This window comes from Sceloporus occidentalis, unplaced genomic scaffold, assembly GCF_023333645.1.
Source record: "Sceloporus occidentalis isolate IW3139 unplaced genomic scaffold, rSceOcc1.0.p SCAF_5, whole genome shotgun sequence".
Lineage (NCBI taxonomy): Eukaryota > Metazoa > Chordata > Lepidosauria > Squamata > Phrynosomatidae > Sceloporus > Sceloporus occidentalis.
The window spans coordinates 92,370,462-92,394,738 of NW_028316985.1; the positions used below are offsets into that span (position 1 = coordinate 92,370,462).

The 24,277-nt window shown below is 39.5% G+C and overlaps 1 protein-coding gene across 9 annotated transcripts in view; it reads right to left on the minus strand.

Moving 5' to 3' along the window:
* SLIT2 (slit guidance ligand 2) overlaps positions 1-24,277 on the minus strand; it is a 260,613-nt gene that overhangs the window by 215,220 nt on the left and 21,116 nt on the right. For all 9 annotated transcript variants that reach the window (XM_089524744.1, XM_089524738.1, XM_089524741.1 and 6 more), the window contains exon 4: positions 22,183-22,254. In XM_089524744.1, coding sequence (XP_089380870.1) covers positions 22,183-22,254 — 72 coding nt within the window. The remainder of the gene's footprint in view (positions 1-22,182; positions 22,255-24,277) is intronic.

Below are 24,277 nucleotides of genomic sequence, written 5' to 3' on the forward strand. Positions count from 1 at the left end.
ATCCTGTCCTCTGGAGTATTAATTATCCCTCTCAATTTGGTGTCATCTGCAAATTTGATAAATATGTCCCCAATTCCGTCATCCAAATCATGGATAAAGATGTTGTATAGCACTGGGTCCAGGACAGAGCTCTGTGGGATCCCACTGGTCACTTCTCTCGAAGATGAAACGGGTTCAGCTGGTCAACCAATTACAAATCCATATAACAATTACCTTGTCTAGCCCACATTTTACAAGCTTGTTTGCAAGAATGTCATGGGAAACTTACTGAAATCAAGATATACTATATCCACAGCATTCCCTTCATCTACCAAGCTGGTAATTTTATCAAAGAAAGACTTAAGATTTGTCTGGCATTACTTGTCTTGACATGAGTTGACTTTTCAATGTCTATGGGTCATAGATTGGTATTTTCTCACTGAGTAGATATGCAAAGTGTCACAACACTAAAGTATGGGCCACAATAACGAACATGCTTTACTTAGTTCTTCTGAGTGATCTGAAAATTCAAATTCAGGACATAGCTTAATATTTTAAGCTATGCCCCCACAGTGTAAAGAATGGGATTTACCTCCCCTAATCATTTCCAGAATTTCTCCTTCCTATTCAATTTGTGGGCTTTGTGCTATTGTTGGGTTTAGGGTTTTGTTTTGTTTTTAGGAAGGTAAAAGTGACAAAATCCTTCTTAAGCTTTCTCTGTTCAATTTGTCTCTAGTGTTTCTGCCATTATCGTAATTCCCTCTAGACCAGTAACAGCAGAAGCTCATCACCATCAAGTCATTATTTCATTTTTCCCTTCATGCAACTGTATATTAAGAAATCCCCATGTGTTCAAATACCAGCTAGGCTTTATTTCACCTTATCAATTATGCATAAAACATTAGAGTAAACAATTATTTATATATTTCTCTTCAGTCAGCAGCATCAGTCAGACAGATATTTCTCTTTACTGTCAGCCTTTGGTGAAATAATAAAGCATTGCTCACTATATGTCTCCCACACAAAACAGTGGCCACTGAGATTGATAGAATCATAGAGTTGGAAGAGACCACAAGGGCCATCCAGTCCAACCCCTTGCCATGCAGTAACTCACAAAAATAAAGCACCCTGACAGAGGGCCATCCAGACTCTTTTTAAAGACTCCACCACACTCTGAGGGAGTGTGTTCCACTGCCAAACAGCCCTTACTGTCAGGAAGTTCCTCCTAATGTTTAGATGGAATCTCTTTTCCTTTAGCTTGCATCAATGGTTCCAGGTCCTATTCTCTGGAGCAGCAGAAAACAAGCTTGCTCCATCTTCAATATGATACCCCTTCAAATACTTAAATTGACCTATCATATTACCTCTTTACCTTCTCTTCTCCAGGCTAAATATACCCAGCTTCCTAATTCACTCCTCATAGGGCATGTTTTTCAGATCCTTCACAATTTTAATCACCTTTCTCTGGATATGCTCTAGCTTGTCAACATAATTTCTAAACTGTTCTACAGATTATGCACCAATTTTTCTTTAACCCCTCCCCCCAAAAGTCATTTTTCTATAACTAACTTCAGGACCATAAAACATGGCACTGGCAGTAATGGGTGTTTGGCACTGTGAATCTCAGGCGTAACTATGTTTTATTTTTAATGGATTAATAAATAGTTAATAAATTGGAAGACACCAAGCTCAAAGTTCCTTGGAAGGTTTGATCCAAATGCTTTCAAGCTGGTTTTCAATGTGGCTTTGGAAGATCAAACAACCTAAACTTTTACTTCTGGTCTTTCCACTGCTGGAATAAAACAGGCCCAACTTTTATGCTGCCTGGTCCTGATTCCAAGTAAATACTATATAATGCACATACACAGAGAGAAAACTAGAGAGAATGCGAACTCCTATTTCCTGGTACACTGGTATGGGAGAGAAAGAAAGAAAGAAAGTCTGAATGACTAGGGAGTGGAAGGAGAGGGGAAAGAAAACAACAAAGAAAGGAAGGTATGGGTATCATACTACTGGGCATGATGAGCCAGTAGTGCCAGCTTCAGGCCGCATTGGGGGAATGGTGTTTACATGACGCACGTCCCGAACATGACAGGACGCTGTGCCAAGCCCACCCCAATCTGGAAGAACTAGCACAAAAAAGAGTGGCAAAAACCTGCTCCTTGCCAGTAGCCAGGTTGAAGACCATGGTCGTGGCCTGCATTAGGGCCGGGTGCATACGGTTGTTACGACCCTGGTGCATTCAGTGTTGGTACAGTTGCACACAGTTCTTTCAGGCTCGTCTGCATGACCCCTCAGTCTTTAAGGTTTTCATCCACTAACTATATAACCAGCAAAAAATTCCAGGGATTAAATGTTACTTACTATTCTAACAGACATGTATAGGACTGCACTGATCATTTGCTTTTTAAAAACAAAATAACTTTATTTACTTTAAGGTTCACATTACTATTGTTTATAACAGGAAATTATGTGTGTACATCCTTTGTTTGTGCATGTATATCTACCATAGAACCAAGAATGTGATTAATTGAACTGAAACCTGACATAGATACCAAATATCAGGGTGGGCACCTTGGGGTTATTATACAGTTAAAATGAGTTTATGGATTTTGGTTAATTAAATTCTGGCTGTTGTCTGCAGAGTCAATCACTAGATGTCAGTCTTCTTCAACCCTCCCTAGCCACAGAGCGAGTGTGTGTGTGTGTGTGTGTGTGTGTGTGTGTGAAAAAGTCATGTTGTTTTATTAAGCAGCAGAAGAGGGAAAGATAGAAGAAACAGATTGAAGATGCAAAGTGGAAGCTAGTAAAAAAAATAAAGAAAAAGAATTGCAAATTGGGGAGCGACAAAAGAGAAAAGAATAGAAGGATAATGCAAGAGCACCAGCAAGGAACTAAAAAGGTACCTTGCAAAAAACCTTGCTACTTATATTGATGTATGGTGCATACCCACAAAAGGCTCACAGTCCAATATAGCTGAGAGAAGAGAACTGAATGCTGAAAAGAAACTATGACATCTAAAATTAAATAAATAACACATACAGATTTAAACAAAGAGAAGAGAATCAGTTCAGATTCAGGTACAGAAAAGAGTCTAAATACAGAAACAAAATTATTTAGTAGTATAGTAGGTGGAAGAAGAACAATATAGTCATATTTACAACATGATAACCAAGCAAAAAGGAGTAAAAGTTGATATTACTGACTGCCTATCACAGATCAGCCTTCACAGACAAAGCCTTGTGATCAGGTACTCTTTTATCTATGTCAATTGGCCCCAAGGCTCTTCCTATGAAAATGACTTTGATCAGTCATCCTTTAATGCTAAAATATGGATGTGTAAGTGAGGAGGAAACACACTTCAGAAAGTGAACAGAAGGCATGAACATGCAACACTGTGCCTACCAGAGCTGAAGGCACAACAGAAGAGTGACTGCACTTGGCATGAACAAAACAAATCACAGCAGATGAAATGCCAAATGTACTTCTTGCAGAACACTGTTGCTCAAAGGCTTAGTAATAGATGTAGCAAACAACAGACAGGCACTTCTCTCAGCACATAGCATGTAATGCAGAACACACAAGACCTTGACAAGGAATAGCTTTCTTGCCTCTGGACCAAAGATTCATTTATTCAAATCCCACTTCAGTAACCAACCTCACACCCCGAAACACTAGCATTTCCAGTTACCATGTTTTGTAAGGAAGAGTAATAAGTAAACAGAGGATCATGGAAGAAGCTTACTTACATACTTGCATTGTAGCCGAGGCTTTGATTTTGTAAGAAAGGTGCTGGAGGCTGTAGCATTTTATAACACACATGTATACTTTCCAATATAATGTACTCTTTCTGCACATATGGCATTTTTACAGGACTTACCTGGGAGAAATGGTGATATTGTAAGTGCATAAATAGACCTGCACAGTACTGGAAGAAAAAACTGACAACAATCAGGCACTATGGCCTCTACATGAGCCAAGATGACAGCACTTCTCTGTTCAAGTCTCAACATCACTTTGTAGTCTCCAGGAAAACTAGTATCTCAGCCTCTGGTTCTTCCTTAATGAATATTGCCAATTTGCTATTCAGAGGGGTGACAACTACTAGCCAATAATGTCAGGACAACAATTACATATAGAAGAGGAATGTAGAAACATAAGAACCTGCTTTACCCCACATGACACCATTTGTCCATCTATGCCAGTCCTATGTACTGTTATTGGCAGTGATTCTGCAAGGTCTCAGAAGGGATATTTCAAATAAATTGTTTGTTTGTTTGTTTAAAAAACATCCTGTTTAAAAACATACTGATGATTAGAGGTGTTTTAGGGAGTGTGTACATGATGAATGCAGGTTCCTGTGTAGATGGTCTTCAGTACATGAAGCATGGAGCAACTTCAACCATTCCATCTCAATTTCCCACCTATACATTTATTTGTACACTTTATGAATATTTGCTTTGTGTGTAGGTAGCCTTGTATAGCCATCTCGTAACAAATACACTCAAGTGACATGTGTCAGAAATCTTCAGCTCAAAGTCATGGTGCTCCATGCCAATGACTGTAACACTCAGATGAGAACAATACACACAGTCCAGAACTTTAGAATAGTTGGAAAACTGAACAGTTAGTACTGTGATTCTATATGTACTGTCATATTACAAATGGATGGGTCTTTCATGAATGAGTGGTTCAAATGTGATCGCCAGCACATCCATGTCACTTAAATTTTTAACGGGGAAATTGGAGTGCCAATCCACTTGATAGTTCTGTTAAGAAAGCTATACTCAGGAAAAGCAGCCACAGTCAGAACAGAATATGTAGAAACAGAATGGTTCCCAATCAACAAAGGGTTCAGGCAAGGCTGTATATTATCACCATACTCCTTCAACTTGTATGCTGAAACCATCTTACGAAGAGCAAGGTTAGACTTAGAAGGAGGAGTGAAGATAGGAGGAAGGAACATCAACAATCTAAGATACCCAGATGACACAATAATCCTGGCAGAAAACATCATGGACTTTCAACAATTGCAGTTGGCCCTTCTTATACAAGGATTTTTTAAAACAAAGATTCAAGCATACATGGTTTGAAAATGTTCAAAAAAAAGTATAAATTTCAAATATCAAACCTTGATTTCCCATTTTTTATAAGGGACACCATTTTGCTATATCATTATATTTAATGGGACTTGAGCATACACAGATTTTGTTATACATGGGGGATCTTGGAACCAAACCCCAGCCTATAACAAGGGTCCACTGTACAAAGCAAGGTCAAGGAAGAAAGTGCAAAGGCAAGCTTGCTGCTGAACATAAAGATAATGACCATGTAGAACCTATATAAATTCAAATTAGACAACAAGGAAATTGAAATAGTAAAAGATTTCTAATACCTGGGATCAAACATAGTTCAGAATGGAGACTGCAGTCAAGATAAATGAAGACTAGGAATGGGAACTACAATTTGCACTACTTCTCACTCAGAACAGGCTAAGCTGGGCTAGGGCTGACATGAGTGATATTCTAACAACATCCGGAAGGCCCCAAGTCCCCCCCCCCCATGTAGATGGATGGAATTCAAATTTAGAGGGGAAAACGTAGCACAAGACACTTGTAAATAAGTAGAGAACTCATCTACTCCATATTCCAACTGAGTTTAATGCCCAAATTATCAGTATTGCAGCTCATAAACCATGTACTTATTTTTCTAAAAAATCACTAACCCTAATTGAGGTATTATCATTTGGACAATGAGAGAAAGCAGTTTCCTATAAGGCATCTGTTTAAAATGTGACATATGTGGTGGAATTGCCCAATTACGGAGAAGTTTTGGACAATGATCCATTTAGAAATGAAAAAGATGTTAAATATAGAGTTCGATAGCACTTTAGAAACAAAGTTTAATAATAATAATAATAATAATAACCCAGGACTATGGGCCTCAACAGACAGACCAAAATAAAGCTGCTTTGGATCACTTTGGAGGTATGCTGTTTAAATGACACACATATTTTAAGAGGCTAGAAGCTGAGCCAAAGCTGCACTCCAGCCCTTAGGACTGAAGTGTGGCTTTGGTGCAGCTTCCAACCTCTTAGGACACATGCATCATTTAAACAGCATACCTCTAAAGTGACCCGAAGCAGCTTTATTTTGGCTTGTCTGTTCAGGTCCTATATTTGTTAAATGTAACTTCAGTATTGGGAGAAGAAGGATAAAGAAAGCACTGGAGAATAGGACTACATTTAATAACAGCAGTGGCAAAAACCTGGAAATCCACATATACACCATCTATAGAAGAATGGAAAAATAAAATATTTGAAATGAAGGAATTAGACAGATTAACAGCAATATTAAAGAAAAAGGACATGGATAAATGGGAAAAAGAATGGTCAGGAGTGACATTCAATTTAATAAACGAACAGAATAGTCAACAGGGGAAACTTTATTTAAGATTTATACAGGTTTAATTGTTTTTATCCTCCTTTAATATAAAGACAAATGTTAAATTGATGGTTTAAAAATTAGAGATATTTTTGATAACAGAACTGATTATGCTAAGTTAAATGTACTTATTCTGCTTATTGAATGTATACCGTATAATTAACTGAATGCATATTGTATTGTACAATCAATATGCTAATTAAGAGAAATAATTTTTAAAAATGTGACACCCTCTCCTCATCTAAATTTACTCCCTCACCGGTACTTTTGTGTGTCTTTCCTACCATGGATCACATCTCTTATTCAAACAGGATTAATGCAGTGTGATATAAATATAACTATCCTGAAAAGCAGAAGATAACATGGGGACATCAAACTCTTTATTGAAGCATTTGCTACATGAGAAAATATCACATCTGTGGTTGTTTTGATGCCTTGCCTTTTAATGAAATCTGTACTTAACACAAATGGGTAACATTCTGCTTAGCTGAAAGGCAGCCCACTGTTATCAGCTGTCTGTTTATATGTTGCATAGTTTCCCAAATATCCCTTATATCAAAGAAGACAGCATTTAAAAGAGAGTTTCTCTGTGGTAGAAATCACAGGGAAAAAATCATATCATCTTCACAGCAAAAGTCTCTTAGTTATTCTGACAAAATGGCATGAGCGTCATTAAAATAATGAATTTTTATTTTATTAGAACATTGATGATTTTGAAAAGAACACAACTCTTAAACATTTCTGACACTTCTACTAACTTTAGAAGATTTTGTGTCTCAACAGCATCTAGGGATAACCAAGCCCTATATAACTCAGCCAAATCAATTGATCAAGCCACCCCAGGGCACATAATTTATCACAATCAGAACAGTGAGGTTAACACAGAAATGGCACTATGGACACCATAAATCTAGAAAGGATATTTATCAAAAAGCAGTTCTCATCCACTGTGTTAGTTCTTATCACTTTTTAAGAGGTTTGCTGTAACCAGAGTGCCATAAGCTGACTTTTTTTTCCTCATAAGATGACTGCAGGAGTGGCAAAACCAGAGTGGTTGAGTGCAATATCCCTGATGCACCCCTTCCAGCAGGCCACATCATTGAGTTTGAGCATGAATAATATCACTTTACCCACAACTCTGGTCAATTATAAACTGTTTTGAGGGTGTTAGGAAGGAGATAAAATGCCTGCATTTGCAGCTGGTTTGGGGTGTTTTGGTCCACTTTGGGAAAAATCAGCATGAAAAATGGGAGATCTGGAAGGCTTCTGGGTAGAAGGCATCAGGAGATGGACTTTGGGATCCCAAGGGGGCAGCATAGGGTTGCCATATCCCACCAGGGGGTGGGACAATCCCGGTTTGGGCGGTGCAGTCCCGGTCCCGGTCCGGTTTGGCACCCAAACCGGGACAGCCCCACCCACCGCGGCCACCTCAGCCCACGCGGCGGCTCCAAGGCCTTGCTGAGGCCTGGGAGGGCTCTCCGCGGTTGGAGCTCCAGCCGCGGAGACGCTCCCTCCCGGGCCCCAGCGACCGGGAGGAGGAGGAGGATGCTTGGCACCGCGGCAATCGTCGCGATGCCAAGCGGCCCCGCGCCCTTCCTGGCCTGGGAGCTGTCCTAGGCTTCCTCCCAGACCGGGAGGTGGAGGAGGACGCTTGGCACCGCAGCGATCGCCGCGATGCCAAGCGGCCCCGCGCCCTTCCTGGCCTGGGAGCCGGCCTAGGCTTCCTCCCAGACCGGGAGGAGGAGGAGGACACTTGGCACCGCGGCGATCGCCGCGATGCCAAGCGGCCCCGTGCTCTTCCTGGCCTGGGAGCCGGCCTAGGCTTCCTCCCAGACCGGGAGGAGGAGGAGGACGCTTGGCACCGCGGCGATCGCCGCGATGCCAAGCGGCCCCGTGCCCTTCCTGGCCTGGGAGCCGGCCTAGGCTTCCTCCCAGACCGGGAGGAGGAGGAGGACGCTTGGCACCGCGGCGATCGCCGCGATGCCAAGCGGCCCCGCGCCCTTCCTGGCCTGGGAGCAGGTCTAGGCTTCCTCCCAGACCGGGAGGAGGAGGAGGAGGACAAGGTTTAAAAATGTAGGACCTTTTTTTTTAATCTCCTAGCCAGGAAATTAAAAAAAAAGTCCTACATTTTCAAACCTTGTCCTACATTTGTCCCGGTTTGGAGGTCCTCAATTATGACAACTCTAGGGCAGCACTACTGGATGAAAGTAGCGATTGGGAATGTAGGCCTCTCTGCATCATATTGTCATTGCCTCAGCCATTTGTAGCTTTCTCACATTATACATTTCCCACCCATATATTTGCTGATATTATTTCAGTTTTAAGATGTTTTCAATAAAAAATAAAAGTTACATTAAGTGTCAAATGCCACCATTTTCACATATGATAAAAATAGAAAAGAAAGGATATAAAAGCACAAATTATTCATTTATAGAAGTTAAACAAAACACCACAGAAAATACCACGCATTTTCACTCTTCTCAAACTAACCCAGACCAACCATACCAAAGCCTCATCTCAAGATGGAAATAATATTTGAAAATATTCCAGAAGGGGCCCAAAAGCATGTATTTTGAGTGCTAAGAAACACTGACAAGAAAATTCCTGGACTGACAAGAATCTTCACAGGTCAAGATTATTCTGCCCAAAATTTGCATGTGGATGTTTAGTGCAAAATCAGCAATTTAGGTAGATACTTCATCATCTAAACACCATGCCTCCAAAGCAACTAGAAGCTGCTTCATTTTGACTATGTGTTTTACTCCATGTTAAACCATATATTAGCATCACAGGCATGATCTATAGCATTTTCTTTAATTCTTTTTTCTCCTCCTGAACAGCCATGAAGAAAGATTAGGAAACTGTCACCCCTTCCCCATTAACTAATGACTGAAGTGTTGTCCAACCCCAGCAAAGCACCTTAGTTACAGTGAGCTGAAGCCATAGTTTGTTTAGCTAGTTAGCTTATTTCAGTTAATCACAGCAAAAATCACTACAGAGTTAACACAGGAAATTATGGTTAATCTAAAATGAAGGAGTATGGGAAATGAAGAGCATGAAAACCGCAGTCTGTTCTTCAAACATAATTGTGCTTTGGTGGTAATTTTTAATCTATTTTAATAGAGACCCTATTTCTTTTTTAAAATGAAAGGAGAAGCAAAGTATCAATGACCTATTTCCTTTATTATCTTCTTTTAACTCAATTTATGGAAATTACAGTTAGTATGAAGCAAACCAAACTTCTATTAAGAATATATGGAACAGGCCCTCCAACTGCCACATTTTTATATGCCTATATAATATAGATCTTCCCAAAACATCTGTGGGATGCTGATGGGGCACTGTTCGTTTGAAGTTACCACTGCATAATATGTCCTTTCACATACAAAACTAGAACACTGAGGACATCTCTTTGATGTGCTGGTTTCACATGTGGACAGAGAATGGCATGCAGAGATTTTCAAACAAATGTTCCAAAGGGCATTCTGATCTTGTAAAAAATGTAAATACTTATTTGAACTTATCAAATAATGTGTCAATTTGGGAGAAACCGAGGAAATACATAAGTTCATTACCATCAGCAAGTCACTCCTCAGGAAGCTGTTCTGTAACATCAGTCCTCAATTCAAACATCAAATCAACCCATGAATATGAGGCTTAAAATGGATTGATATGATTAGCGATGATATCAGGATAAGCCTGAAATCAGGTTTGCTTGTAATCATACATTATATATGTTGGTGTGGTTAAGGGGTGTTGGATCCACTTTAGATAGGATGAAATATTAGAAAGTCAATTACTATCAATAATTGATCTAGACTGGTAGGAGGAAGTTGGTATGAATGAAGTTATGAGTGGAAGAGGAATGAAGTGAGAATTTGTATGGAATATAGTCTTTGAAGAGTAGGCGATGAGAGGATAGCATAGATATTAAGAAGATATAAGAAGGTGTAGAGGGTAAGAGTAGGAAGGAAAATATAAGAAAGGGGAAAGAAGGGAAGAACTTAGGGTTGCCATAGCTGAGGACCTCCAAACCGGGACAAATGTAGGACAAGGTTTAAAAATGTAGGACCTTTTTTTTTTAAATTTCCTGGCCAGGAAAGTAAAAAAAAGGGTCCTACATTTTTAAACCTTGTCCTCGTTCTCCTTCCTGGCTTGGGAGGAAGCCTCAGCCTGCTCCCAGGCCGGGAAGGAGCGCGAGGGCTGCCTGTCATCGCAGCGATCGTCGCGGTGGGAAGCAGCATCCTCCTCCTCCCCGGCTTGGGAGGAAGCCTTGGCCTGCTCCCAGGCCAGGAAGGAGGCGGGGGCCGCTCCTCATTGCAGCAATTGCCACGGTGGCAAGCGGCCTCCTCCTCCTTCCCGGTTTGGGAGGAAGCCCTGGCCTGCTCCCAGGCCGGGAAGGAGGCGGGGGCAGCTCCTCATCGCGGCGATTGCCACGGTGGCAAGTGGCCTCCTCCTCCTCCCCGGCTTGGGAGGAAGCCTCGGCCTGCTCCCAGGCCAGGAAGGAGCGCGAGGGCTGCCTGTCATCGCGGCGATTGCCGCGATGGCAAGCAGCCTCCTCCTCTTCCTTCCCAGCTTGGGAGGAAGCCTCGGCCTGCTCCCAGGCCGGGAAGGAGGCGGGGGCTGCTCCTCATCGCAGCGATCGCCATGGTGGGAAGCGGCCTCCTCCTCCTTCCCGGCTTGGGAGGAAGCCTTGGCCTGATCCCAGGCCGGGAAGAAGGCGGGGGCCGCTCCTCATCGCAGCGATCGCCATGGTGGGAAGCGGCCTCCTCCTCCTTCCCGGCTTGGGAGGAAGCCTCGGCCTGCTTCCAGGCCGGGAAGGAGGCGGGGGCGCTCCTCATCACGGCGATCGCCACGATGGCAGGCGGCCTCTCCTCCTCCCCTGCCTCACGGAGGCCTTGGAGGACCCCGCGGCCGGAGCTCCGACCGCGGAGCCGCTTCCAGGGCCTCGCTGGGGCCTGGGAAACAGCGTCTCCCAAGCCCAAGAGCGGCCTTGGTTGGCTCCCTGATCGTGGATCCGCTTCCAGGGCCTGGGAGACAGCGTCTCCCAAGCCCCAGAGAGGCCTTAGAGGACTCCACGATTGCAGAGCCGCCTCCAGGGCCTCACTGGGGGGTTTTCCCGGGGGCGGGGCCAAACCGGGGCGGGACTGTGCGGACCCGCCCCAAACCGGGAAAGTCCCGCCCCCAGGTGGGATATGGCAAGCCTAGAAGAACTGGAGGAGTAATATATAGGAAGGAAGATATTGGAAAGGAAGAATAGAAGAAAGAGTTGGGAATTTCAAAGAAGATTGTGTTGGGTAGGGGTTTTTTTACTCATGTTTTGTTTTACTCATGTTCATGTTTTGTAAGAATGTGTGTAAATATGTAATGTGCAATAATGTAAGTTTGTAGGTATATACAAGGTTATGATGTACTACATGGATTACTGAAGGTATATTTGTTTGTACTGTTCTATTTTAACAACAAAATTATTTTAAAAAATGGATTGATATGATTATCATATTTTATAAGCCATTATTTGCAATAGGACATAAGCAAAACAACAGGAAATGCCATAGGCTAAATTCAGAGGCCATTTTGTTGCATTTCAAATACTCTGGGCTTGATCTGTTGTGATTGCATTGAGACCTGCTCTACTGACTCACCATGGGGGATCAGCCATGCTAACAATAAACTGATCTCATAGCATTCAATATGCAGTAAAATGGTGCCAAATTTCATACCAAATGTTACAGGGTCTGTCTTTTGTGAGTACAGCTTGTGTCTGTTCTTTCCCCTCTCAGTTCTCAGTATCTAAGCAAGAGAGCTGAGTGGTATGAGAGAGCACATAGAAGACTTGATTCAAGTCTCAGAAGAGGAGGGCATCTCAGAAGGGTTCCAACCTCCCTAAATATTAGAGATCTTTTGGATCTGCAAATTCTGACTTAAGCCGGGCCCAGCATGTGAGGTCCAAGCCTGGAACACTTGGAAGAAAACTTCCACTTCAAAGACATGAATCAGAACATATCAGTCTTAAGTGTGCCCACCAATCTTGAACTGGTTTGGCAAGAGAAGGGCTGTCAGAATACATGTCAAACTTATTCGAATAGCTAAGTGTCACCAACTTCAAGAGATGCAGGCTACTTTTTGTACTATAAACAAGACATATATTTTCCTTGCCAATTGTATGTTACTATTTTTTAGGTCACAGAATGTGGTAATTATAACTGGAATTTAAAATCTCATTTATAAGACATCTTTTAATCTCACATGAATTTTTCACCACATAGTTTCTATCACATGATTAATTACAAAATAATTTTCTTTAAAAAGCATCATGCCACAATTTTTATAAATACGTTGTCACTTTTTATACATGCACTTCCTGACAATTTGTGAAAACAGAACAAAATACTTAAGTGTATATCAAACTTCAGTCTACTGAATCGGTCTACTGAATGTGAAGTACCGAGATGAAAGATCAAAGTTAAAACAATCCATCTTTCATGAGTAAGTTCATAAATGTCTATTGTCACTTTACTTTAAACATGGATGTTTAAGCTTCCATGGAAACAATAAAGACTGTAAAGAATTTTACAAATCCTCCCCACCACACACACACATGCGCACACACACACTGAGAGAGAGAGAGAGAGAGAGAGATACAGGTGTTAATTAAATGATCATTTAATAGTGAAATGTAAACACAACATTTTTGTCTATTGACAGCACATCCCATTATAAATCTTAGGTAATAAAAGTCCTGGTGTTAATACGCTGAACCTAGTTCCCACAACACTCTAAGATGCCTTGTCATGTCTAAGGTTAAGCATCTAGACACAAAACAAAGATTGCACCACTCAACTTCCAGTTCAATTTTCCCATCGCCCAGTGACCTAGGTAACACTTGGAGCAATAAAGAATAAATTTAATTTCTTCAGCATTTTGTGAGGATTAGGAACAATTGTTGGCTAGCAATGACTTCTTATCCTTGGATTCTTTGAGAGTATTCCCCCACTTCTAAAAGGAAATTCTGATAGTTTAAGACACAGAACAAACAGAAGTTTAAATTAGGGGTTTTTCAATCAATTGGAACAGTTGGAGGGGAAGCAATCAACTTTCCTTTGAGCGTTTCTCAGCTATTCAGCTGCTGCAAGCTTTAATCTCTTACTACCATCACAGTTTGCAGTTACATGTTCTGTCGTTAATCTGTTTTTATTTCTTCCTTTTTATTAATCAAGACAACATAGATACACATAAATACCCACACAGCATGACTTTAAAGTCATGTTGCCTTCTTCATAACATGTTCTTGTCCTATTTTTATGCCATAAAATACTGGTTATTTTCTAGTCTTGCTGCATTTTTAATTACTTCCTACAAGAAGATTCAATTTCCCATATCATAGTTTACCAAAGCGCTCAAAAGCTAACTCTACAAAAACCATCTGGTGACTGAATTAGACTCTAACCTACATCTATTGGGCTAAAGCTTGCGAAAAAGAGCAGCACACAGCTCTGAAACTGGTAGTGGGCAACATTCTGTTTTTAACAACTCTCCTTGCTACACACTGCACACTAAGAGTGTTTCCAGATGGAGAACTCCTCCCTCTAGCAATCAAAAAAACACTATGCAGCCACATTATATTGGCGCCTTGGCAGATTTTTTACAGTAAGATAAAAGAAGGATCAGTGGAAAAACAAGGGAAAGAACAAAATGAGGACAATATCTGTAAAATCCAATGGATGACATAGAACAACAATATGATAAAAAGCCTTGGCTAAAACCGTATCCAGATTATGTTGCTAACACAGGTTAAGTTTAATTAGTTTTTCCATGCAAATTAAACAATATGTATAGTAAATATGGATTCCTCATACTTGGAGTATTCTATATTTGTACAATCTGGGCCATGGCGAGTTTGCCCACTGCTTTTGCTCTATGATATCGTGTGATTTTAATATAAATGTTTGAATTTTAATCTTAGAACAGTTTAATTTCTTTCTAAGGGGGGGTATATATATTTGTATTATTGTTATTTCTGTATATCTATATTATTTTAATTGTTGGAAGCCGCTTTAATTGTTACTTACAAATAAGCAGGATATAAATAAAACTTTTATTTATTATTATTAAATCTCTATGGAAGCTCAGAGATCGGAGCCTAGTTTCAAAAATTCTCCTTTATGTTTAAGACCTTTCAAGCAAAAGAATATTTCCTTAAAATAAAGTAGCATCACAATGAAGGAGTAACTGGTCTTATTCCGTGGAGGTTTCAAATTTAAGTTAACTTTAAGGAAGAAAGAAACACTAGATGTAATTATGTCCATGCTAGAGAATATCAAATATCTGATTACTTGACAAATCCCACATCTTGTAAAAACTGTATTCCAGGATTCAAAAAGCATGCTGGTATTCAAAGTTCAGAACCACCAACCACTGTTTTTTTAATCTAATTTGAAACAAGTTGTTTGCATGTGCATAATTTTATCTATGTAATAAGTAACATCAGATTAAGGGAGTAGTTCCATGATAGTAAACTTTAAACAAGCATCCCATTAAGAATTCTTTTTCTTAAGAAAAACTCACATCGTCAACCTAAAAAAACACAAAAAACAGTTTCACTTCTTAAAAATGACTTTCATATTAATTCATATGAAAAGACAGTTTTTTACTATAATTGTGCATACATTTAAAAGTGTAAAACTGTATTTAAAAAATGTTTTGTGCACAGCAAACATCAAACTTAAACGTTTTCATTTTGTTTTTTAACAGAGGCAATGTTGCCAAGACAAAAATGTTAAGTTACAGGCTGAGTATCCCTTATCTGGAATTCCAAAAAATGAAATACTCCAAAATCCAAAATTGGTGGCCAGCACAAAGTGGGGGAAGAGGAAAGAACAATAGGCCACCCCACCTGGAAAGACATGTGTAATACATCCTGCTGCTGTGTGGACTTGCTGCTTGCTACCTACATCAGTGATGGTGAACCTATGGCACGCGTGTCAGAGGTGGCACTCAGAGCCCTCTCTGTGGGCACATGTGCCATTGGCCCAGCACACAGTTTGCCAGAATTTGTTACTAAAAAGCCAGGGAGACATGGCACTTTGCAATAAATAAGTGGGTTTTGGGTTGCAGTTTGGGCACTCGGCCTGTAAAAGGTTCACCATCACTGACCTACATGCTCCATCTCATCTGGTGGACTGCTGGCCTCAGACTGCTTCCTGCCAGGATCAGGCCCCAGGTACCCAGCCAGGAACGTCTGTTCCCCTTGGGAAGGGGATAAAGGCTGGGTGCCTGCTGCAGTGGGGACACTGCTGGCGGGCCCACTGTCACCCCTTTGGGGGAGCCACTTGGGGGGAGCAAGGGCAAGGACAAGGGCAAGTCCACTTGGCTAGTAGGGAAGGGTATATTTTAATGTGTTTTAATGTAATTAATTTAACTGTATTTTGAGGTTAACTGTATTTAGTTCAGGTAAGGGGGTGAATTTTTAGTTGTGTATTTAACTGTTTATACATTTTTGTAAACTACCTTGATCTGTTGGAAAGGCGGTATATAAATAAATTTTATTATTATTATTATTATTATTATTATTAAGAACAAACCTGTGCTTTCTGAGGGCTCAATGTACAAACTTTGTTTCATGTACAAAAATATTTAAAATATGATGTATAAAATTACCATCAGGCCCTGTGTATAAGGGGTATACAAAAAATAAATGAATTTAAACTTGGGTTCCATCTCCAAGATATTTTCTTATGCATTATGTAAATATTCCAAATTCAGGGCGGAATATTGGATCCAGTACATATCTGTAGGATGGCATATGTGCGGGATGCATGTGCACACAAAATTTTTGCATCAGAATATTTGCATATGATGGAGTTTCTGACTTGTATATCATTACATATGGCAGCATAACAAGGATGTTAGAACCAGTGCTGCAGGTGAGTGTCAATGGAAAGCAGTCCCATGATATGGTCTCCTTTGGTTAAAGGGGGGGAAATTACAAAAAAGTAAAACCACTTGTTAATATAGAAACATGAAAAGTAAAAAGACAATTAACAATCCTGACACTAAAATTATTGAGAACCAATTCAAAGTGATTTAGACATCCATGTTTAATATTGCTTATGAAAAATAGCAAGAATACAAAAATCAAAGGCCCACTCAACTAACTCATCCTGTTCCCAACATATTAATTTTTGGACTACAGCTCCCAGACTCCCCCAATAAGCATTGTCAGTCTGAGGAAGAAACATTCCAGGCTATCAAACTATGCAGCCTGGTACTTTCAGGAAGCCCCAGGATCAGGGTTGAAAAGGCAGAATGGGAGCCCATCAAATAAGAATTCTGCCCCATAAAATGATTTTTTTTTCTTTCAGTTGATAAATTTCTAGCACTGCAATCAATTTAAAATTCAATTGAGCATTTAGAAATACAGTTTAAGCATCCAAAACAAAACAGGGGGGGTGGGGGGGGTGGAGAGGAGCAGGCAAAGTTACCAGAGAATGTGAACATAGCAAATATGAGAGTTCTAGTCGTGAATGATTTTCAGTGTCTCACTCTCTGCAGTGTTAGAAATGTGAGGACTGAAGGAAAATTTAATTGAGGAAGTCATTTTTTATTTGGATGGTGACTACATTATTGTATTAGAAATTCTCACTTGGTAGTAGTGTCTCATTTTTTTGGGGAAAAAAAACTTTTTTCTAAGATTATAAAAGTACAACTAGAATCATTTCGCTCACTGTATATATTGTGGGTAACCTAGTATGTGAGTGGTACAGTAGTTTGAGAGTTGGACTACAACTATGAAGACCAGGATCTGAACTCCCACTCAGCCATGGAAACCCACTGGATGACCTTGGGCAAGTCACAATCTCTCAGCCTCAGAAACAGCAATGATAGATCCCTCTGAACAAATCTAGCCAAGAAAACATCATCATAGGTCATCTGCCTTAGGGTTGCCATCAGCTGCCGAAGACCTGAACGTTCCCATACCATGTAAACAAGCCACAGTGGAAACTACAATGGTCCTAATACAGAGAGAAAAGAGTTGTGTGTCTACAAGTTGCTTCCTGCATATAATGGCCCTAAGACAAACCTATCACAAGATTTTCTGAGGGCTGAGACTGTGTGACTTGTCCAAGATCATACTACTAATTAAAACCTGTACTATTAAAACAAACAGATTTACTAGTGCAGATTTGAATTAAAAGTATGGCCTTGGACAAGTTACCTTACTTTATCTCAAAATAATATTTTAATTTAAAATGAATGTATCCAAATAACATACATATGTAGCACAATTTCAGACAGCAGAACATATACGGAATAATCATAATCTGCCAAATACTGAAAATCTGCCAAAATAATTTTTAAACAGCTGAATGCATCATCATAAATTATGTAATTCTTCTATGTTTTAAACCTTCAAGCCACCTGAGTGCAGATGGGGCAGGATATAAATAATATTAATTAATTAATTTATTTATTTGTTATTACCTGTTCACATTTTTGAATATTAAAATGCTTTCATGAGGATCAGTTCCAGAGCAGTTTAACAGTGCACTTTTCAAAATGGATTGTGAAGATGAGCATACGTTATACCACCAAACAAGTATTATCTCCTTTGACCATAAGGACTTTCTTAACATTAGAAATCCCATCAGAGGTGATTTTTGTATGCCATGCATATTGACATGATAAAAGATAACAAGAATATTTTCTTGAGCGATTTACTTTCACTGCCATGTCCCTCCTCACCTCCCTACTTGGTGTTATTTTCACATATATGCAAGGCAGGCTAGTATGCAACATTTAAACAGGTATCAATGCTAATAAGACGGAGAGCAGAACTGCTCATCTGACAAACATAGCAGCCATCTGAAGAACTTTGATTTCTTTCCCTTCAAACATCTTCTGCGTTCCCAGGAACAGGAGTCAGCGGTAGCTATCATGGTAACTCACTAGATGAGTAATGATGTCGATAGGACTGGACAACGGTAACCGTAGCAACTGTAACCTGCAATTCCTGCGTAACCATTGTTGGATTTATTGTGGCAGGGGCCAAAGAGGCCAGGAGTAAAATGAAGCAGAGAACTATGGTGTCTGACACATCTAGTACCACACACTTTAATCATGGCTGGCAGAAATTAATTCAGGAGGAATTTTTGCAAGAGCTCCGCATGCCGTTTTTGTGTTTTTATTGTGGGCTATAAGAAGAACCTGTCTGCTAAAATGGGTGATCAAAAGCAAGTCAGGTTATGTCGAAAACCATTTCCTCTCCCTCTCAAAAAAAAAAAAAAAAAGCCATTAAAAAGTTAAATTCAGTTACAAGAAACATGTAAATATATTTTTGATAGTCTTCCAATATTGATCTACGGGGGATCAATGTCACAGAGATCAATGTAAAAAAAGCAGAAAACAAAAACCCACTGCCATTATACATTTTATGATTAACTACAGCTTACCTGCCAGGAAGTTTATGTGAAAGTATATAATTCTGAGGGAGACATCCAGTGTTCTTTAGAAATACAGTTTCTATAAAAGTTTCCTTTAAAACCACCGAACTTGGGATCCAAAATTAGTACCCTGCAGCAAATGGCAATTGATGAACTGTGGTCTAACTGGTCAAATTAAGCAGTCAAAATCTATTTGCTTCAGATAAGCAATCACTAGGCTGTAATGGTTTCCTGCATTAATGGTGCTACTGCTGATATGAGATGTGTGAGCATGTGGGTTACTAGAGACAGCCCATGCCATTCCAAGAAAATAACAATGTTTGTTAAACAATAGACATACAAAAAGCAAAATCTTGACCCACCTGAGCCTACCCTTTGCTACAATGCTCTCAAAATTGTATTATAACATAAAATCCCTTTTAAATAATCAAGCACAATGTGGCACCCCAAAAACATTTTTAAAATTACTGGCCCCATGTGTTTTAATGATAATTAAGTTTGCAGTAGGTTAGCTACTGCTGCAAAAATTGGCAACTCTTTCCTTAAAATCTGATTTTCAAATCTTTTCCATAACATCAATATCAGTTATTGCTTCTTTGGGGTGGGGGGATCAACCCGTCTGTCTATATATGCCATATGTTATCAAGTGCTTGCAATTTTATGATGCTACCTTGTAGTGTATGTAGAACTGATACTTTGTAGTAGAGTTCTGTCAATAGACTGGGGAAATGGTGATGCTGCTTAAATTAGCCAAAAACACTGCTGCAACAGTACTTCTGTTTTTGAGAAAACATTTTGACCTGGACACATTTGTAGCCAAAGTGAAATTGGAGCATCCAATCATGTCTAATACTTCTCAAATGTGTGTGTGTGTGTGTGTGTGTGTGTGTGTGTGTAGAGAGAGAGAGAGAAACTTCCTTTCTTTATGTAGCATATGCCATATAAAATACTTCTTTACCTAGCATCTTGTTCACTTAACTGTAAATATTAGATACTTATGTCTAAGAGGTGCACTGGCATTTTCATATAAAGATAGAGGTTTACTGAATACAAATACAACAGGCTCGAATTTTTGTTTAAATAAAATTGAGAACATGTTGACACTCTTTGCATGACCTAGAATATGAAGTCTCCAATAACAGCATTGATCTGAAAAAACACATGCTTCCATATGTATAGATAAACCTTTCCATCACACTTACCAAACTACGGGCCAAAACAGATAGCCCTAAAGGGGCAGTGTCATGCCGCCCCTTTGTGCACCAGACTGGGGCCACAGCAACCACACGCCGCGGACCCAATCTGGCATTTTTGGGTTGGAAAAAAAAATACCTTTTCTGCTGCAGAGGCAGTTTCCCCCCATTTCTGTGGTGCAGCGTGTGCAAATGCCATGCCACAGAAGTGCTGTGATGCCACCCACTGTGCAAGGAGCATTGGGGTATCCAGCATGCATATGCCATGCCTCCATGCCACCCTGAAGCCAGTTCTTTATGCCAGTCTGCTTTGCCCTTATGTTAACACATGTTATAAACACTCATTATCTGACCAACAAACCACCTTTAAGTCTCTGGAATGTTACAATATCTAGTTATCTAACTTCCCCACTTCACAACAACGCTGCTTATGTCAGGACTCAGGAACATCTTTCAGCCACTTAATCTTTTGATTTTACTTAAACTTTCTCTTGAGTGTAAAATACAATTAGAAGCTATCAGATCCATGTTTACTGTCTTGAAATAACTTATTTATTGCACAGCATTGTAAATTAAAATATAACCCCACCAGAATTCAAAAGGGTTATGGGCATAGGTAATGCCTATGAGAGGACAGAGGGCATGAATGCTTACTTCATACCAATTCTGGATAATAATGGATCAAGATAAATGGTATTCAAAGACCACGTTCTGCAACCCAAAGTTAAAGCTATTACATCAAAGTACTAGGACTAAGCTTACATTCTTTGTCAAGCAGAAAAATTAAAAGCTAACACCAGGAGCATGGAACTTGCAACAGAAAAAGCAAAAGAGCAAATAACTTAAGGATAAACTATAAGCTTTGTACCCTTCTCCAAAATTTGAAGCAATGCCTCGAAAAGGAAACAAATAACATCCAGATTTTTAAAACAAACATTATTTTATTGAAACATCTAACTTCTGATTCAAAAACAGTCTTTTGTATCATGAGAAAGTTTATCCTTTCTATGATCCCTATTACAACTGGCTCAAAAACAAAACAGAGCAAAACAAAATTCTCAAAAAACTGGAACACATCACTTTATGCTTTTGCAAAACAAAAATATTTGACTCTTTACCAGCAATGATTTCAGTATTTTGCAATACTTGAGCCTCACACTGATGTGTCAAAATCTGTGATTGATTTAACACGTTTGCTAAATTTCCCTCTAAAAATGCTGAATGCAACCAAAATTTAACATTTTCAATGCACAATCTACTCCACATCAATACTGCAATGATAGATGTCTAGACCGCAAAGTAATACCGACTTTATTTATTTTTAATACCCTGCAGAGTGCTTTTGCCATGTTTGCCTTGGGATTGTAATATTAGCACTATGTTCAGACAAAACTTTAAAAAGACCAGACAGCATTCAAAGTGACTCTTAGTACATGTTTTGCTCATTGAACAGACCCCTTCCCCCACACACAATCACCAGAAAAGCTATCTTAAAAATCCTTCAGTTATACTTCTTTGCAAGAGAGAGTCTGTTTGAGTTACACAAGGCCAAAGCTCCAGTGGCTCTGAGAAACCATTGTGTAGCTTTTCAGATCCCTGGGTTTGTAATTCAAGAGTCAAGGTATCACAACAAACAACTCACAACACACTTGACAAGAAAAAGCCTCCAAAAGTTTTGCAGTCTTAATTTTGAAATTCCAGCATTACATGAAGAATATAATCCCACTATTCAGGAACCACAACTGCAGACTACAAAAGTGTCAATTCTCCTCAAACCACAACTTCATGGGGTCTTCTGTTGGGTTCTTTTTTCCCCAGGACATTTCCTTTCTATATTATTGTAAACAAAGAGGAAAGAAGAACTTCCAACCAAACCTCTAGGCAGAATCCAGTCAGAAAACCAAGATTATCTTTAACCCAGTTTGCAGTTGAAAACTATAAAACAAAACAGAAGCTATCCACATAAGTAATCAGAAGGGGGGGGGGGGGAAGCAAAGTAGGAATTTAAGGTTCCTTGGCCCTATAAATAGCTAAAACACTTATGGACATGCTTTCTTTATAACTTAGGAACACTGAAGACCATCCCAAAGACTTCCAAAATTGAGATGTATAACATTTACTTACAGCCTGTAGAGTTTTGGAGTTCCAAGAAACAGTAACTCAGAAAGGAGCTGAAGATTATTTCTGTTTAGCCGCCTTTGGGGAGAAAAAAGAAAGAAGGAAAGAAAAAGCATTATAAATCAATTAATCGAGATTTATAAGAACTTTACCACAAAGTGTCAAAACCAGGCATCTGAGGATTAAGTGGGCATGCAGTAGGAGGAGGCAGTTTTAATTCCAGGAGAAAACATAAGCCAAAATGCCATGGCTAATTTTGCATTATAGTTACAAATGTCAACACAAAGTATACATGAATGAGTTAAATTCTTCTTTGTAGTTTTCCATATGAACAAGAAATGTTTGACAACATAAAGGGTAAGCAGAAAAACAACCCTGTTGGCAGGGTTTTAACTGTGACTCTTCACAAGGGGAAAAGGATTGTCTGAAAGAACCATCAAGGATGTTATAGCAATTGATCCTGCTCTAGGAAGCACTGCCAATTAAACTGACATGAGCTGTAGCAAATTAAGCTTTGAGGTGACTTTATAAAACACTAACAAAATCCCCACCATTATGACTGAAAGGCAATGAGAGAAGGGAGGGGACTCAGAAGGAACATATTGCATCTCTGCAGAAAGGCCTTCTGAGTCAAAGCTGGGCACAAGGGAAAGATTATCCATTATCCCAATCATTGTTCACAATAAAGGACAACAGTTTTCCTCCAAAGTAAACTGTAACAGTCAATAGTTAAATAAGTAAAAGAAAGACCAGGGTTTAAATCCCTGCTTGGCCTTGAAAAGCCACTGGGTGACCTTGGACAAGTCACTGTCTCTCAGCCTCAGGGGAAGGCAAAGTCCAACCTCCTCTAAACAAATCTTGCCAAGAAAACTGTCTTGAGTTCCATTTTGAAAGAAAGTCAGGATACAAAGCTCATAAATAAATAAATAATACCCCTGTAATAGGGTCATCTTGTTATTGTTGTTGCTGCTGTTGTTGTTGTATACTGCCCTCTAGTCAGTCTTGACTCATGGTGACCCAAGAATGCAAAATCCAATTTCTAATTTGCGTAATGGCTTGTTAGATTCATCATAATTCCTGGCACAAAAGGTCTGGAAACTTCAAAAGTATATGCTCCCTTGCTGCAAATGTTTAAGACAAAAAGTCTTGTCGCCACAGTTTTTCTCAGCAGGCAAACAAGATTTTATTCATAATGCAAAGGGATATTTTAACACCTTTGAAACTAATGTAGAGAAAGATAAGTTTCATAGACTGAGTATAGATACATGGAGTGAAGGGCTTAAAGACAGACATTTATGAATGAGCAGGTGTGTGTGAACAGTAATAGAAATACACTTGTCCCTCCACATTCATTGGGGTTAGAGGAGAAGGACCCCCAAGAATGTGGAAAAACCACAAATAAAAAAACAATAGTCTTTTTACCTGAGAGAACACCTCTCTGGGAATCTCTAGGTCCTCCAGTGCAACTCTGTAGTCAACATCTGCCAAAGGTTGGTCATAGAATCACGCTGGAGAACCTACAAATGCTTAGAGAAGTGCTTTCTCTAGGAACTTTCACTAAATTCTTCAGTACAATTCTATCGTCAAGTGCTGGAGGTTTCTAGAGAGAACACATTAATCAAAACCGCAAATAATCAGACCCACAAAAGTCAAAGCCACCAATGTGGAGGGCCTACTGTAGTAATTTAAGTTCCCTTTTTGTCATACTAAACGAAGTATTTTAAGAATGCTTCTGTGATTGTAAGTATGTAACTAACTGATATGTTTGTCTTGCATTAATAACAATAACATTGCTACATTTATTATCCTTAGATGTTTCATCATATAATGTCAATGAGTAAAATTTAGGTACAGTTAACCACAACTAAAAAATTTAACTATGAAACATCTTGATATTCTTGGGCTAGTCATATTGCTTGGGTTACTAAAGTCTACTAGTTTATGGATGTTATCACAGAACAGCAGCATGCCAGATGGAAATTCAAAGTTATAAGCAACCAACACCAGACGGGAGTGAATGTTATCTGTTATTGTAACCTAAACATCTCATTGAGTCTTTTTTTGGAAGCTTATGCCGATAGTGGTACAGCAGGTTGAGAGA